General features: G+C 52.6%; 1 protein-coding gene across 4 annotated transcripts in view; it reads right to left on the bottom strand.

Annotated features, from left to right (window-relative positions):
* The window catches only part of CRHR1 (corticotropin releasing hormone receptor 1), a 51,955-nt gene that overhangs the window by 23,560 nt on the left and 10,158 nt on the right, over positions 1-18,237 (bottom strand). For 3 of the 4 annotated variants that reach the window (XM_029212481.1, XM_029212482.1, XM_029212485.1), the window contains exon 2: positions 4,988-5,075. The exons of the other annotated variant lie outside the window; for it this stretch is intronic. In XM_029212481.1, the coding sequence (XP_029068314.1) occupies positions 4,988-5,075 (88 nt within the window). The remainder of the gene's footprint in view (positions 1-4,987; positions 5,076-18,237) is intronic. 4 annotated transcript variants of the gene reach the window in all.

Genomic DNA, 18,237 nt, shown 5'->3' with positions numbered 1-18,237 from the left:
TGCTATGGAGAAAAAACAAGCAGGATAAGGAGATAAAGACTGACAGGAGTGCTTTTTTTTTTTTTTTTTTTTTTTTGTGGTACGCGGGCCTCTCACTGTTGTGGCCTCTCCTGTTGTGGAGCACAGGCTCCGGACGCACAGGCTCAGCGGCCATGGCTCACGGGCCCAGCCGCTCCACAGCATGTGGAATCTTCCCAGACCGGGGCACGAACCCGTGTCCCCTGCATCAGCAGGCGGACTCCCAACCACTGCGCCACCAGGGAAGCCCGGGAGTGCTATTTTAATTTGGTCCTAGTGTTTAGGCAGAGACCCAATGGAAGTGAGAGAGGTAACTGTGTGCCTACCTGGGGGAAGAGGGTTCTGGAGGGAACAGCAGCTACAAAGGCCCTCAGGCAGGTGTGTGCTCAGTGTGTCTGAGGTATTAACATTCCTGTCACTTGGTGGCTCACCCCCTCACTCATGGGGCAGCTAGATCCCTACAGAGTTTTTTCTGGGGCTGGGGTGGGTGCAGCCGAAAGTAACCCATAAAACTGGTCCTGTATCTTCCTCCTTCCCCACACATGCGCAAAGCAGATGCATGGGGGCCGACACTCCAGGTGTTCATGGGAGCACGGTGGTCAGCCCGCCCCAGATGCCTGCGAATGGAGGGAAGAGGAGAGAGGAACAGTAGGAAGGGCTCCCACCTGCCTCTGAAAAACACCTGCTGAGTCAGAGTCCTGGGGGGAACTGCTTTAATGAACAGAAAAGGACCCTTTGAGGGTGGCCACCACCCTTTGAAGGTGGTTTCTTCCCCCAAACAGATTATATAGTTCGCTTCCCATCAGGCTCAGGGCCAAATGTACTCAGCAAATCTTTCCATAGCAGATAACTTCCAAGAAAGGTTGGAACCTGGTTCCTGTCCCCAGTTATGTCGGGTCTCCCATCAGGGGCTTCTGAATGAACTAGGGTAGGTGGGCACGTGGCAGCAGCCCTGCAGCTGGGAAGCCCATCCCCCTGTTTGGTTTAAGCCCAGGAGGGAGACTCAGCCAAGGCTGCCCAGAGGGGCAGCCAAGTGGCCCACGGGCAGTCTCTGAAACACACATGCTTGCTCATTCCAGGAAGGTGCTGCTGGGATGAATGGGCAGGGGCTCTGCCTGTGTCACCTGGCATAGAGAGGCCAGGCAGACAGTCCTGCTCTTTGCTCAGCCACTTTGTCATTGGACTGTCTTCTCCTTGGCTGGGCAGAATAGAAAGATGCCTTTGTAGGGTGTGTGATTCATCAGGACAAGTGGGCGGGAGCCTCCGGTCCCGTGGGTCTATGGGCTCTTCAGTTTTGCACCTAGTATGGTGTCAGGCACATAGTAGGTTCTGAGGAACACTGGGAGCTGTGTGTAAACCCAGTATAGGTATGGGAAACTGCAGGGGCGTCTCTGCACCCGTGGAGGACTGACCATAGTGGGCCCTGGGTACCGCGACTTTCCAGGTGACCACATACATGGTGGCGGGAAAGTCCAGAATCAGGCCACTTGATTCAAATCTCGGGGCTACTGCTTAGTAACCGTGTGTACTTGAGCAAATTACGTAAAGTCTCTGAGCTGTACGTTTCTCTTCTGTAAGATGATGATAAAAATAATTCCTGGGCTTCCCTGATGGCGCAGTGGTTGAGAGTCCGCCTGCCAATGCAGGGGACACGGGTTTGTGCCCCGGTCCGGGAAGATCCCACATGCCGCGGAGCGGCTGGGCCCGTGAGCCATGGCCGCTGAGCCTGTGCTCCACAACGGGAGAGGCCACAACAGTAAGAGGCCTGCGTACCGCAAAAAAAAAAATGAAATAAAATAAAATTCCTAACAGTATTGTTTGATGACTGAATGAGATTAAAGCACTTAGAATGGTGTCTAACATACAATAGGCACTAAGTAAACATTAGTTGTTATTATTAGTTATTACATTAATTATTATCATTCATGACCTTAAGACAGGAGATGACCCTGAGTCCTTGTCAGTGCTATGATTCCATTTATCTCTGATGTCATGGGTCAATAATTCTATTACTTTCTGGCGTCGTCATATTCATGCCATGATTTTATGAGTTGTCAAGTCTGTGATCTGCCACATGATGGAGCCTCAGCCCTGGGGACCCACCTTCTCCCTGCTCCTGGCATGTGAGAGGCCCCCCAAAGGCCCCAGCTCAGTGCCAGCCACCCCGGCCAGACGCCCATCCATCTGTCTCAGTCCCTCCACCCCACCCTCACCATCTGTCTCCACCAGTGCCCATCAGTCTGGGTAGGTCTTAGCGTTGGAAGACAAATAGCCCATTTTCAGAGGCTGCCGTGGAGGGATTGATGGATTGTGTGCCCTGAAGCCAGGCAGGCTGCGCTGGGCTGGGGGTAGGGGCACAGAGTACAAATCATCGGGAAATGAACGACATTCATCACGGCCTGCTGCCTCCAAGGACAGGTGACACCTTCGTGGGCTCAGGGTTGTCACTGCGCAGGAACACAATAAGCGAGTCAGTGGAGACTGACCTGGCTGCCGTGCAAGGGGCTGGATCAGGGGGAGCTTCTTCTCAGGCCAGGCCTCCGAGCAGGTCTCTTCCCTCCCGGTCTTTCTCCAGACTCTTGCTCAAGAACTTTCTGTTCCTCATGGCCCAGCTTAGCCAACTTTGCAGGCAGATGCTCTGGGCTCCCAGGACCTCCCCAGGCTTATTGCTCTCCCCTCCCGACCCCTCCCCTGTTCTTCCACCAAACCCACCTGCTAGTCCTCAGTCAACTCTAGCTTCAGCTCAGAGCATTGGCTCTTCTCTGCCAGTCCCTGCTCAGAGTCTCTCAGAGACTTACCTTGAAACCTCTTCCTTCAGGAAGGCTTCCTGAATTCACACCACCCCAATCTAACCTCCCTGCCACTTCCACTGTAGTGAGCAATTCATGGCAAGTGCCTGCCCCTCATTCCAGCTACACAGTAAGCACTTTAAAAGCCTGCTCTTACCAACAATAATAAATAATACTCAGTAGTGGTATGGCACTCTACAGTTTGTGAAATATTGCCATTAAACATAGTGCATTTAATCATAACAGATCCTTGAGGCAGGTGTCAGCCCTCCCACCCTACTCTATAACTGCAAAGTGAGGCTCAAGGGAGTCAAAGGCGCACTCACCCCTGTGGCTGCCAGTGGGGGGCCCTAGGGCACACAGGACAAGACTGAGCACCACTATGAGCATGGGAACCCAGTCGGTGCTCCAGGTCTGGTGCTCATTCTCTCGCCCCCCAACCCCCACCCTACTGAGGGAACAGCAGGCCAGGGGGCAGCTGCCTGGAGCTGTGGAAGCCTCCTCTCCCCGCAGGCCCAGGTTCAGAAACCCCCTGCTTCCCTGCTAGCACGTGGTGGCCATTTCTCCAACAGCGCGGGCCTTGCACCTCATAGCACGTGTGTTTGTGCACTTGACTCCCGTACCAGACTGTGAGCTCCTCTTTGTTCTCCCAGGGAACATGGGGCCTGGCGCACAGTAGGTGCTCAGTTAATGAGTTGGATTGAATCAAGGAGAGAGACCTGCAGAGGAAAATGAATCACCAAAGAACAAGCCTCCTAAAGACCCTCAGGTGCACCTCTCCACCTTCGCTAGGCAGCAGCATCCCCAGGACCCTGGTTAAAGGGACCAGGATGAGGGTTCAAGGACCACACCCCAAATTAGAAAAGGCATGGCCTTAGGAGCCCAAAAACCGAATTCTCCCATGCCTCAGTTTCCTCATCTGCACAAATATCTCATCTTAAACTCTTGTGAGGATGAAATAAGATTATTTTACAAAAGCACTTTGTAAATGGTGAAGTTATACAAGTATTAGTAATATTTGCAATTAAGCAGTATTTTCTATCGAGGAGGGCTAGAGCACGGTGATAAAGAACGTATCCGCGAGCCAGGCTTCCTGGGCTCAAATCAGCTCCAGCACTTACTAGTTCTGCTCTGTGCCTCAGTTTCCTTATGTGTAAAAGGAGGAGAACGGCACCTGCCTCAGGAGGTCGTAAAAACTGGGTGAATATACAGATGGCCGCCGACTTACGATGGTTCGACTTTAATGATTTTTCGACTGTACGACGGCTTGACAGCAATATGCATTCTGTACAAACCACACTTCAGATTTTGAACTTTGACCTTTTCCCAGGCTAGTAATATGTGGTACAGTCCTCTCTCGTGATGCTGGCGGTGGCAGGTGCAGCAGCTCCCAGTCAGCCCCGCGATCATGGGAGTAAACAGCGGACACACTGACAACCACTCTGTACCCAGACGACCGTTCCGTTTCTCACTTTCAGTACAGTGTCCAATAAATTACAAGAGATGTTCAACACTGTTATAAAATAGGCTTTGTGTCAGTTGATTCTGCCTGACTGTAGCTAATGTAAGTGTTCTGAGCATTCCAAAGTAGGCTAGTCTACGCTATGCTGATCGGTAGGTTAGGTGTATTCAATGAATTTTTGACTTACGATATTTTCAATTTATGATAAGTTTATCTGGACGTAACCCCATTGTAAGTCAAGGAAGAGCTGTATCTCAAATACCTCGGACGGTGCCCCACGCAGAGCGCCCTACATATTATGCTTCAGGCATTTTTAGCAGCAGCAAACAGCAGGCTCTCTTCCTCACTGATGCCTGAGTCACAGCCCAGCCCTCCGCTCTGTTGGTTCTCACGGCTGCAAGGGCTGGAGCGACTTCCCCTGTTGTCCACCCCAAAGCAGGGAGGATAGCTACTTGGCACGCTTGCCCCGAGCCCCTCTGTGCCCCTGGCTGATGCTGTCACCTAATCGCAGCTCTTTCCCACCACACTTACACCCACCTTCAGGATCCCGCTCAACACAGCACTCCGTGGATAAATGATGGATTGCTTGGAGCCCCAGAGGGGAAATCTCTCCGTTGTTCCTGCCCCAGGGCATAGCTCTGTGTGCAGGCTCTGGGAGCCCTGGGGGTGGGGGGGGTGGGGACCTGGAATCTTGCAGGAGGCAGATGGGGGTGCTCACCAGAGATGTTGCCGGCCAGGGATAGGCTCTCGCAGTGCTGGTCCTGGAGGGAGGCGGAGATGGAGTGCAGCCCCAGGAGGATAAGGGCCTGTGGGCACAGGGAGGTGAGGGACACAGTTCGACTGTGTCATGAGCTGTCTGGCCTGGAGCTTCCTGCTGCCCCTCTTGTCCCCTTCATACACGTCTCATCCCAGACACACACCCCTCCCCCACCGGCCCAGCCTCCCTCCCCCCCTCCTCCATGTCCTCTCTGCCTATGAGGTCTGGGGCTGCCCTGCTCTCTGAGGGGCCTGAAAGGGAGGCAGGTGACAGCAGGAGCCCAGGTTCCCAGGACAGAGGGGAACTTTCTCCCTGAGGGCTGGGGGCCTCCAGAGAGGCTCTGCCTGAGCAAGCCACCTCCATCCTCACAGGGTCTCAAGGGTGGCACAGGCGTGTCCCGACACACCCACACCCACACCCTCCCACCTGCCCCCCCCAGCACCCCCCCACCCGCATGGGCTCACAGAAGACCCCCATTAGTGAGCCTCCCTCCCTCCCCAGCTGCAGGAGCTCAGGACCTGTGGTTTAATGAGCTGCCTCCCGGGCCCTCATCCCCACCCAGCTAATTACTGGTCACTACAAATCGTGCCTCACCATTTACCAAGTCATTTTATATCCGCGACGGTACTTCATTCTCTGTGGGGCTGGCTGTCCCTGATGAGGAAGCTGAGGCCCAGAGAGGTGAAGGGATAAATGTGTCTGGAAAGATGGCTGCCCTAATCCAGGGAGAATCTTTGCCTCTTACCCTCCCTGGGGACTCTGTGTCACTCTGATTCCAAAATTTCAGCCCACCTGGGGAGAGTAGCATGGGCCTCACACCTAGAGGGCTGCCCACTTCTTCAACTAACACCCGCACATAATCATTGTGTCCCCTCCCTTAAGGTCAACACCTTCCCTGTGGATTTAGAGTCAAAAGAGACCTGGCATCCAGCCCCAGTTTCACTGTGTTGCCATGGGCAGGTTACTTGACCTCTCTGTGCCTCGATTTCCTCACCTGTAAAGACGGGTGTAATAGCCACCCCACCACCACTCCGCCAGGCTTACAGGATGCAGTGTATGTAGAAGTCCTCTGTGAGCAGCACAGCTTGATCCAAGATGGGAGGGATTTTGTTTTGTTTATTGCATTCTAATTTGCTGAATATATTAACGAGTTACATTGTGTTTCAGGTCTACAAGAGGCACTCAGTAGGTCAGGCTGATTGATTTGAACTTGGTGATTCTTATTTAGTCACGGGTTGGAGGCGAGGTGATTGTTTCCCTTGGGATTTGATTTGTGAAGGGCTAAGGAGCGTGTAGGGGGTTGGGGTAGTGGAGGATTGTAACTAGCCCCCCCTCCAGTTGTCAGGACATGAGAGCCCAAGGACCAGCAGAGCCCTGTCTCCCTGACTTCATGGGAGGCTGCTCTCCGTATCACCACCCCTGTTCCTCTGCTCTTCCTTCCTGGGGTCCCCTCCCCGGGACCATCTCCTCTCCTCCCCCCTGCCCCCCAACCTGCCATGGTGTCTCAGCACCAGCCCATTTCCAAACAGTTCTGCAAAATTCACTGCAGAGCTTCAGACAGGGACACTTCGATCTGGAAGCAGCCTTAGCCATTTCACAGGGGAAAATGAGCTCGTGAGAGAGGTAGGGACTTGTCCGAGTCCCACGTGAGCAAGTTTCTAATTTAGAGTAGAGCTAGGGTGGTGGCCAACACGAGCAGCACACATTCGCAGCCCTCATTTGCAGACCTCAACCGCAGGGCCAGGACTAGGGTGAGGAGACCAAGGCATTCACCTCCAGTGCAAAATTTAAGGGGGGGGGCACCAGAAAACTTAGTAGTCAAGATACATAATATTTTAATGCAATATTCTTTTAAACTCTAAATTAATGCAAAAAAATCCATGATGAACAACATATCAAAAGCTTTTTTTAAAAAGCCAGGATCACTAACAGTGCTGGGCCATACTGGAGCCTTGGGTAAAAGGAAAAATCAGTAATAATATTAAAATATGATTTATCTTGATACTGCACTTTGGGGCAGCTCTTTAAATTCCATGCTTGAGAAAAGTGCCTCACTTGCCTCACCCAAGTCCTGACCCTGTTGCTGCCGTACCTTCTTCCCAAACTGGCCTCCACCCTGCGCCCCAGACCCTCACGACCTGTGCCACCCACCTGCCCACTCCCGCCGTCTGATGACAAAGACCCTGCTCCCCGCTCTCCCACCCAAGATGGAATCGAATGCTCCCCACTCCTGGTCAGGACCTGTTCCACCCACACCTCCTGTAGGAAGCCCCCCCTTTGACCCTGATGACTCCCCCACGTTGTCCCCTCAGTGCTGTGCCCGGGTCCGCAGTGGGTTTGTTTATCCCCTCGCTGGCACACTCCTCCTGTCACATCATAGGGGTCTTTCTGCTCTGGGCCAAGCTCCAGGCTCTGAGGTCCACCCCCCGGTCCTGTACCCCCATCCTGTGCCCAGCGCTTGGCCTCAGCCAACGGCGCTGGGGTCAGCTAACTCGCTCCTGGGACTCGGGAGTGATTAGAACAAACCCATTCATCTCTCTGGCCCCAAGGAACTTCCAACACTTTATTAATCACTAATTAAACTTCACTGTCCCCGGAGAGATGGCGAAATATCTTTACCCTCCTTTTCCACTTCAAAACGCAGAAGCGGAGAGAGGAGGAAGCCACCAGGCCCGCCACTGGCTCTTGCGTGCCGAGCGGAGAGCTGTGTCCTCGCTGACAGTCAGCAGGGACCCAGCTCTGAGCTGTACCCAGAGAGGGCCAATCAGCTGGGATGGCCAGAGGCCTCTTCTAGAAGGGGACTAGAGACACCCACCCACGGCTTGTCACCCACCCCTGCCTCTGCCACCTCCCAGCACAGACACACGTGTACACACACAGCATGGAAATGGGGCTCCCAGAGGCAGCTCAGCCGCAGGCAAATGAAAGGAACCGGTAACACCCTACGTGAAAATGTCAGCCCTGCTGCCTGACATTCCATCGCTATCCTTCTAAGCCTGAAGCTGTGCTTTGTGTTTCAGTCTTTCACATTCTCCTTGAAAGCACACCACGTTTTATTCACGCTGAATTACTTATTGCTTCCCCAGCATGTGGGGTCCTGCTGGTGTCTGCACACTTTTGCCCCCTCATCACCCTGGCCCACCTGGTGAAGTCTGCAGTCCTCAAACGCCAGGTCCAGAGCCCCTCCCCGCGGCAGCACCTTCTCCGACCCTCCAAAGCAAAGCAGCTCGGTCCCCCGTCAATATGCCCAGGTCCCCTCTGTACATGTGCTAGACCCTGGCAATCAGAGAACTCAGACTAGTCCCAAATGCATGGAATTGCCTCAGTACAATGCACTTACGCCCCAGGATTCTAATCAGATGGCAAATACACCAGCCAGAAGGTCTTAGCCTGGCATCTGAATGTCCTGGGGTTCACAGAGGAGCAGGGCGCCTCCAGATTCATCATGAATCCAAAGCAAATGCCACGGGATGGAGCCTGCCCTTGGCTGGCTGACTGTAACCCTGACCCTTCCCTCTCCTTGGATGTGCTAGTTCACAGTCATTTTCTCCCAATAGAGGGCCGGTTTTGCACTATGCACAGAAAAACGTTTCTTAAAATTCCCAAACCAATCTCTCCTCTCAGGAAATGTTGGCTCTGTACGAATCTGGGCCTGTGACACCTCTGGCTCTGCGGAAGGGTTTGTCAAGGCTCCTGGCTTATTCCTGAATCACAGTTTCATGAAAAGTCCAGAGTTTTCCTGTGTATTTCCTTCTACCATACGTTGATCTCCTCTTCAACTTTCACTAGTTTTCCAACTCCACCAACAGGAGAGTATTGCCCTGTAGGGACAAGCCCCTGAAGTTTCAAGGTTGTTGTTTGTGTTCTGCTAAAGCTGTGAATTCTTAATCTGGTGTCTACAAACACACGAGGCAGGGGAGGGGATGAAACCCTGTAATTAAATGCAGAATGTTGCGTGTAATGCTGACCATTTTCCTGGGGAGGGTGAAGAGCTTCCTTCACTCTGTGGTGAGGTCTAGCACTCCAAAAAATATGGCTGGAGCATGTGGTGAGTAGGGTCACATCAGAGGCCTGGGCTTCACCAAACTGGACATGTCATCCTCTCTCAAAGTAAACCAAAAGTGGTTTTGACCTAAGAATCGCCACTTTCTTGGACCCCTCTGTCATCAGCCTTAGCCGCTGGCTCTCCTTTCAGAACCGTTTTTGACAAACCAAGCTCTCAGGACTTGGTGAGGTGGAGAGAAAACCAAAATGGGACTGAGGATCTGAAGCTGGCAGGCGCTAGGCTCACTCACGAGGTAGATCCTCACTTCTGTGTGCCAGCCTGGCAGCCCCGAGGCCCCCAAATAAAACCCGCACCTCAGCTGCAAATCTCTCCACTTGCCAGAGAGCGAAAGCCGGAATGTTAAATCTGAGAAGGTCAAGGGCGTGCTGTGGCTCGATCACAGCATCACATAAACTGACCGTCCTAGGACCCAGGGGTCGCTGACACGGAAGCGGCACTGTGCTGTGGAAAGCAGACAGAGCAAGTTCCATGCTCCCCATTTTACAGGGGTTTTATAGTTGAGGTGCCCAAGGTCACAGAACTGTTTTTAGCAGCTGAGTGGAGACTACGGCCCAGTAAGCAGGCTATCAGGTCTGTTTTTCAAGTGGATGAAGGACGGAGGGGGATGGATCAGGGCAGGGCACAGGAAGAAGCGATGGGCAGAGAGGGAGGGAAGGGCGCAGGAGCCACGGAGAGGGCGGGGTGGGCGGGCCGGAGTGTGACAGCTGCCTGCCGGCTCCAGGCTGCTCCAGCTGCTGTACATGCCCCCACCCCCTGGCCAGCACACAGCATGGCTAGAATTGAAGCTGCCATCCCAATTCCCAGTGTGACTTTGGCATAAAGGTTAATCACACCCAGAAAATGCTTATTAGAGTCCATAAATAACTATGTTGCTGAAGCTCAGTTTGGTCTTTAAGGCACAGAAGTGCAATTTCCTTTGATGGGATGGTCTGGTAATTAAGCTTTCAGCAAGAATCCTGAAGGGCCACTGGAGGCACCAGGGGCCGCGCTCATCTCCCCAGATTCATGAGGAGCAAGGAGACGGGGGCCTGCCTGCCCTCCCCTACACAACAACTTCTGATGCTCAGCCTGGGAGAGCCCTCAGAGGCCCCAAGAAAACCTTCCCTAGGAGCCAGGGACTGAGCTGGCCCTTGGGCAGAACCACAGCTGCAGCATTTGCGAGCGATCTTTCAGCAAGATTCCTCCCCCTGCTGCTGAGTTCTGAGCCCAATCCTGCTGCTACTAACTGTGTGACTTTGGGCGAGTCACCTGGCCCCTCTGGGCAATGTAATCTTTCTTTCCTGCCTCACAGGGATGCAGGTCACCTGGGGAGGGGGGAGAAAAGGAGGAAGATGCTTTCTGAAATTTAAAGTCTTCTAGAAGCGCCCATGGGGTCACTATCATGACTTGGTCACTCTGGGCCCTTGAATCTTCCTTGGTTATCGAGAAGGTTGGACTAGAGCAGGCTGGTCCTGGTGTTCCTTCCAGGCCCGGGGGAGTGGGGCTGCAGCAGGACCAGGGCCTTCTCCTTCACTCTGTCAGATTGTTCTGCCTTCTCTGTAAGCTTTCCTTTGAAAAGGGATTTTTCAGCTTAGAAGGAAAGTTGTTTTGATTTTTGTCTCTTGTTTTTTTAAACCACCAGGTTAAGTGATCTCACTGAGCCCCTTGCTGAACTGGGATTCTACATTCAAGGAGTCCAGGACTCCTTGATTTGGAAAAAAGGAAAAGAATTCAGAAGAGGCAGGGAAGGACGCACAGACACACACACACACACTAAAAGGAGAATGGCAAGGCAAGGTGTTGGTGAGCACAGGGGGACCATGGGATTACAGAAGGGCTCAGCACAAGGTGATGGTGTGGGCAGGCTTCCTGAGGGAGGTGAGTTTGAGAATGGCAGAGTGGGCACAGACTGTAAGAAGGAAAGAGAGGGCTTTCCAGGCAAGGGGAGGGTCCTGAGCTTGAGGAGACTGGACAGGCCATCTGTGGAAGGGTTCAGACACCGGGCTGCGATGGATCCTTCAGGCCTGGAGTGCCAAGGTAGATTCCTGAGCATCAACTTGTCATAGCTGGTCAGTTTCACCATTGGTAAGTATGGAAACAGGCCCAGAGAGGGGAAGTGAGACCTCAGAGGCACCGGCTCAGTGGAGGCACTTCAGTAGCTGGGGATGAACCTGAGCCTGGCTGCCTTCCCTAGCCTAGGAGACTGTGGCAGATCCTGACTTGGAGCACAGAGAGGCCCCCCAACTCCCCAGTGAAGCCAAGATTGCAACCCTCCCTGGGAGGCAAGACCCCCAGTGGACACTGCCGTCTGCTGGCCGAGGAAGGAAGGCCCACTCCTCTTGGGTCCTGGGGTCCCCTGGCTCCACAACCCGAATATCTGACCATATATCTGACCACAGCTCTGGGCTGTGGCTTTTTTTCCCAGCTTTATTGAGATGTAATTGACGTATAACATTGTGTAAGTTTAAGGTGTACAACATAATGATTTGATATATGTATATATCGCAAAAAAATTTCCACAATCAGATTAGTTAATACATGCATCATCTCACGTAATTACAATTGTGTGTGTGTGTGTGTGCGTGTCTGTTGGTAACTATTAAGATCTACTCTCTTTGTAACTTCCAAATATATAACACAGTATCGTTAACTATAGTCACCATGCTGTCCATCATACCCGCAGAATGTATTCATTCATAATTGGAAGTTTGTACCTTTGACCACCTTCACCCATTCCCACACCTCCGCTCCACTCCTGGCGGCCACCAATCTGTTCTGTTTCTCTGAGTTCGACTTTTTATTTATTTGCCTCACTATCGCGGACTCTCTTGTTGCGGAGCACAGGCTCCAGACGCGCAGGCTCAGTAGTTGTGGCTCACGGGCCCAGTTGCTCCGCGGCATGTGGGATCTCCCCAGACCAGGGCTCGAACCCGTGTCCCCTGCACTGGCAGGCGGATTCTCAACCACTGCGCCACCAGGGAAGCCCTCAACTTCTTTAGATTCCACATATATAAGTGAGATCATATGGTATTTGTCTTTCTCTGTCTCACTTATTTCACTCAGCATAATGCCTTCAAGGTTCATCCATGTCACACGTGGCAGGATTTCCTTCCTTTTATGGCAGAATAATATTCCATTGTATGGATTGACATGTATACACTATTGATACTAAGTATAAAATAGATAACGAATGAAAACCTACTGTTTAGCACAGGGAACTCTACCCAGTGCTCTGTGGTGAAAATCTGGTGAAATCCAAAAAGAGAGAGCGTATATGTATACGTAGAGCTGATTCACTTTGCTGCACAGTAGAGACTAACACGACATTGTAAAGCCACTATACTCCAATTAAAAAAAAAACTCTGTTGTATGTATATACCACATTTTCTTTATCTATTCATCCATTTATAGACACTTAGGTTGTTTCCACAGCTTGGCTATTGTATACAATGCTGCAATGAACACGGGGATGCAGATATCTCTTCAAGGTAATGATCTCATTTCCTTTGGATACATACCCAGAAGTGGAATTGCTGTATCATATGGCAGTTCTATTTTTAACTTTTTGAGGAACCTCCATACTATTTTCCACAGTGGCTGCACCAATTTACATTCTCACCAACAGTGAACAAGGGTTCCCTTTTCTCCACAGCCTCCCTGCCACTTATCTCGGCTTTTTTATAATAACCATTCTAACAGATGTGAGGTGAAATCTTATTGTGTTTCTTACTTGCATTTCCCAGATTTAATTGGATTATTTGTGGGGCTTGTTTTTGTTTTTTGGGGTTTTTTTTTTTTTACTATTGAGTTGTATGAGTTCCTTATATATTTTGGATAGTGACCCTTTATCAGAGATGTGGTTTTCAAGGTATAGCCTGTTTTAAGCAAAGCCAAGAGAAAAAAAATCTAAATATGAAAAAGAAGAGGGATCATAAATCAAGATTTCTTTAGAAAGCTGGCTCCCCATTGGATTTAAAAATTAGGATCTGATTTGCAGAAATAAAACATATGCGCAATCAACTCTTCTGAAACCTGTGTGCCTACAGGGGATATATCTGTAGTGAAGGAGTGACAATACAGGGGAGGTACAGAGCCCACAGGCAATTGTGCAATTTCTGCCCTGCACAGAGGTGCCAAGTGGAGAGGTCTCTGGGGGCTAGAATTGCAGGCTCTGCATTAGCAGAGCCGGGACCCTCGGGTGGGGGCTGCGTTTTCTAATCCATGCAGAGGTGCTCTAAAGACTAGCCAGGGTAAAACCAGACTTGGGACAGAGGGTGGTGATGCTAGATGTCCTTTCTCAGCCCTCTTGACTGCCCAGGACTTCTGCCCCCAACCACCCTTTTCTCCCCATCCTGCCCCAGGACAGCCTCTTTCTAGGACAGCCACAGCCTGTCGCCACCTCAAAGTAAAGAGCCTGTGCTTTCCCCAAAGCGGGTGAGCAGTGAAAGATTATTCTGTTCTAGGCAGTTGAGAAAGAATTTATTGTTCCACTTAATTAACTTAAATCGCTGTTGTGCAGAGAGGAAGAAATGGGAAGGAAGATCTCCTGCCTACATTTCAGGGAGTGGGGCACACCTGGGTGCTCCCACCTTCAGGTCTTCTCCCTGCAGCCCTGGGCTCAGGAGACACCCTGCCCCCTTCCCTGCTACTTCACTCCTCTGCTCCCACAACGGGGCCCCACAGGAGAGCTGAAACCTGCTTCACCCACCCTAAGGGCAGTGAGGACCTGAGACACCCCAGCTCTGGAGTTCACACATTCCCCTCCAAGGGTCCCAGATATGCTGTCCCATTGGTTATAAGCTCCCTGAGGGCAGGGTCTGTGTTTGGCTAATTCTGTACCCTTTGTGGGGCCTGGCACAGAGTGGGCCCCCATACATGTTTGTTGAATGAATAAGTGAATGACTGACAGAGTGAATGAATGGATGGGTTTTCATTTTCTGTCCCCTCTGACCATGGGGTCGCACCTGGACATTTTGACGGGTTCACGTTTTCCTGCATCTCTTCCCCCTGCCCACCAGGAGCTCTCTTTTGCCCTTGGTCTTCCTTCCTGCATTGATCTCCACCTTGGACTCCAGGAGGCTGTGCTGAAGGAAAAAGTGTTTTGGGGGTGGAAAGTGCAGGGCTGTGCTCCTGTTCTGAATCTGGCAAACTTGCTCTGTGACCATGGACAAGTCTCCTTCCCTTGCCCCCCCGCCTCAGTTTCCTCATCTGTGAAATGAGGAGGGTAGTGTTTCCTACACTCCTTTCTAGGTCTGAATATGCTCTGACTCCAGGTGTTACAGGAGAGTAGAAATTCAGACCTTTAACTTTGAGGCCAGAGAGATCCACATTGGAAACTTTTATTTGCCCCCTCCTACCCATGTGACCTTGGGTAAATCACTTAACATCCCTGAACCTCAGTTTCCCCATCTGTAAATGGCGCTAATAGGGATGAAGTATTTATATTCTAAAACTTCTGGAGAGATTCAACAATATGGTGCGTTTCACACAGCACAGGTCCAAACACACGGTAAGCCGTTAACCAACAGTAGTGATTAGTATTACTCGACTATGAATGTATAAGTTGCTTCCTTCCTGACTCGGCCTGTCTCTCCAGAAGCGCCCCCTGACTGGTTTGCCTGTCCACCCAGGGTGTGCACACCCACTTTCCACCACCACTCCATTCCCAGGAGCCAGCAGACGCCTGTGAAAGTAAAGTTTGCATCACTGTCGCTGATGCAGATTTGCTGAGAGCAGGGAAGGGAGGTGGGGGGCGGGCAGTGCCCTGGAGCACCGCTGACCTCCCATCCTGGTCTAGCCTCCTTTTCTGCTGCTCACACATTCTTTCTCTCCTCCTCTTGATATGATTCGCTCTCGATTCATTCATTAACATTTTCTCATAGCTCGTGCCTTCTCGGCCTCCCGGTGTCCCTCCTACACATCTTCCACTCTCTCCTGGTCTTAAGCTCTCTGCCGGTCTCAGTCTTCCCTAGCCTCCATTTTTTCTTCCTCCTCCCCTTCCTTTCCCTTCCCTTCCTTTCTCTTTCCTTCCTCCCTTCTTCCCTCCCTCTCTCCTTCCTTCCTTCCTTTCTTCTTCTAAATTCCAGCTTTGACTGAAGACTTGCACAGTGCCAGACCCTGTGATTTTTCTCATTTAATCCTTCTCAACCCCAAGAAGTGGAGCCTTTACTATCTACCCACCATACAGATGCTCCGATCCTGGGGTTGTACCCCTGGGCAGGTCAGCCTGTTTCCCTGCCTGTCCGGCCTCCCTTCTTAGGCCCCACCACTGCATGGATCCTCCAAAGGAGGAGGGACAGGTTACTTTGCCTCTTGACCTCTACCTCCGGGCCACAGCCTGGATCCCCGAAAGCTGGCAGTGGGAACTGGGGGGTAGACACCAGTGGGGCCCTGTCAGTTGGGGGCTCAGGAAGGGTGGAGTTTGGTTCTCGCAAGGGAATGGAGCCCGACCGGGACTCTGATCCAGCCCCTGACCCTGGGAACTGCTCAGCCGTGAGCTGTGAGCTTCTCCCAGACACTGGGAACCGGTCCCTGAGGGGGTGGGAAAGGCATCTGCTACTCGGAGAGACAGAGCCGAGGTTGGGGACAGCACAGAGACGCCAGCCACGCAGGTGCCACCATCAGCTGTGCTCTCGCTCAGTCAGCTCTCTGACAAGTGTAAAGTGAGGGAGATTTCAGTGTCGGCAGCAAAGTGACGTCCTTTAAGAAGCTGCGTTTTAAAAGGGATGTGAAGAGGGTCGGGGGGGTAGAGTGAAATGATCTGACGGCTGGAAATTAATTTCTGTTAGAAAACTGCGAAAGGTTTTGAGGCTGCTTTTCCTGGACAAGTGACTGCCTTCCAAGGCCATGAGGGTGGTTTAGAGGGGGCTGCTGGACCACCCAACCCCAGTGAGCAGGGAGATTCAGGGCAGAGACTAGGAATAGCCATCTAATCACCCATAAGCTGGGCAATGGCCCTGCCTGTTTCTTTGTCTATGAAAGAAGTGAATTAGCCAAAATCAGAAGTTTCACACAATGCCTGGCAGCCAAGGGACAGAAAATTCTGTTTCTCAGGCTTCACCTCAGAGATCTGGGCTCGGCAGGCCTGAGGGGAAACTTGGGAGTCTCTCTGTTTTTTGAATGTTCTCCAAGTGATTCTGAAGTGTCACCAGAATTGAGGGGAACTGCACTAGCCCAGTAGTTCTCAAGTGGGGGCAATTTTGTCCCCCACGGGACACGAGGCACCATCTGGAGACATTTTTGGTTGCCACAGCGAGGAGAAGCTACGGGCGTTTTGTGGCTAGAGACCCGGGATACTCAGATGCATTCTCAAATGCACGGGCAGCCCCGCAGCAAGGAACTACCTGGTCCCAAATGTCAACGGTGCTGAGCAGCGGAAACCCTGGGTTGGAGGCTTTTGCAGCTCCTTCCCAGCTCGGAAAACGCTCACTTGCCTGCCCATCATGGAAGTTGGGAGTGTGGAAGGAAGGTGGTGATGGGAAGGAGAATGCTGGAAAGAATGAGAGGACACGAGGGAGGAGCCTGCAGGACAGGAAGAGGCCCTGATCTCACCCTGTGGCCTTGGACCCATCCTTCCCCCACCTCCTAGCCTCAGCCCAAAGGCAGGAGACTGCTGGGAATGACCCCTCCTGGCCAGGTGGGGAGATGGGAGGTCCTTCCCCTCACTGCTGTCCTGGAGCCCCCAGGCCTCCTCCTGGAGGGTGTGCACAGGAGATGCAGACGAAGCAGGAAGGTGGCCACCTGTGGGTACAGCCAACGCTGGGGATCAAGCAGCACAGGCAGGGCACGTACGCAGCCTTTTCCTGGAGCCGTGAACCAGGGCTTGCCCAGTGTGCCCCCTGGGCGAGCTCCTCGGAGGCAGAAGGCAGAGCTGACCCTGGAGAAGTCGTGCTCCCTCATCTTGGGTGAGTCCAGGGACGAGGGCTAGAACCAGCATGGGGCTGAGCCCACCACAGAGGAAGGGCTTCCCGTGTCTCACCAGAGCTCTGTGACTGTCATGTGTCTCCCCAACCCCTGCCCCGACCTCGGTGGGTGATAATGTGCGGGTTGATGAGTGAGAACGAAGCGGGGGAAGGGGCCCACCCAGAATCTGCCAGGCGGTAAGGGCTCTGAATAAACCGAAGGTTTCCACCCTCCTGGACAGGGGTTCTTCCTGCTTCCGGCAGCCCAGCCCAGCTGCTACAGCACCGAGTCTTACAGCAGGAGGCGCCCAGGTACAGGGCTGGCCGGCAGCCAGACTCCCTTGAAAAGTGAACCAGAGATTCTGGGCTATGAATCCTGGCCCCAAAGGAGGGGTTTAGATCAGCGCTGCTGAAAGGGCGGTGGGGACTGTGCGGGACTGCAGCCTGCTCATTACTGAGACTGAGCATCTGGAAACGCTGATACGAAGTTGTCTTTGCTGTGATCTCATTGAACAGGGTCTAGACCACTTCAGATGTTGTCCAGCTCTCCAGAAGAGTCACGTGATGCAGGCTGCATGGTTGTCATGCACAACAGGACCACATGCCGTGGACTGGAAAGACCCACGTGGGCCTTCCCTACAGCTAGTTTGAGAAGCCCTGCTTTGGCTGGAGGAGAGCACACGATGGCCAGCTCATCAGGGAAGGCCCCATGGAGGAAGAGGGTCTTGAGTACCAGTTGGGCTCGTGTCAAGGGGAGGAGTTGGGGGGTGGGGTGGGGGACAGAGTGGAGGCTGGGGGAGGGACCTCACCAGGGAAAGCAGCAGGTCCCACTCATTGAGCTTCAGGGGGGACAGGCCCCTCAGCACACAGGCATTTCCTCCTTTATTCTCCATCATGGTCCAGAGGAAGACCAAGCCCAGAGAGGTTGTGTGACTTGCCCAAGGTCACCCAGCCAGGAAGTGGCGGAGCCGGCCCCAATCCCAGGCCTCCTGCTTCCTCAGCTCTAGGCACAGTTCTCCTCCCCCAGGGATGCTCTGCTTCTCAGGGATGTACATGTGCCACTGCATGGGCCCGGAGTTTCACAGCCTGGCAGTGGTGTTCACTGTGAGGTCACTGGGGCCCAGCAATCTGGAGAGAAAGACACCAAAGTCTGCCCCACACCCACCCTTACGGAGCTAGAGGGTAGGGATGTAGACTGAGAGACAAGATCCCATGGAGGGAGCCAAGAATGGGCTCATTCCTGGGGTTTCCCTGGTGGCGCAGTG

Source organism: Monodon monoceros, unplaced genomic scaffold, assembly GCF_005190385.1.
Source record: "Monodon monoceros isolate NGI ecotype Baffin Bay Population unplaced genomic scaffold, NGI_Narwhal_1 Super_Scaffold_9, whole genome shotgun sequence".
In the NCBI taxonomy this organism is placed as follows: domain Eukaryota; kingdom Metazoa; phylum Chordata; class Mammalia; order Artiodactyla; family Monodontidae; genus Monodon; species Monodon monoceros.
This window is presented reverse-complemented; position numbering and strand designations above follow the sequence as displayed.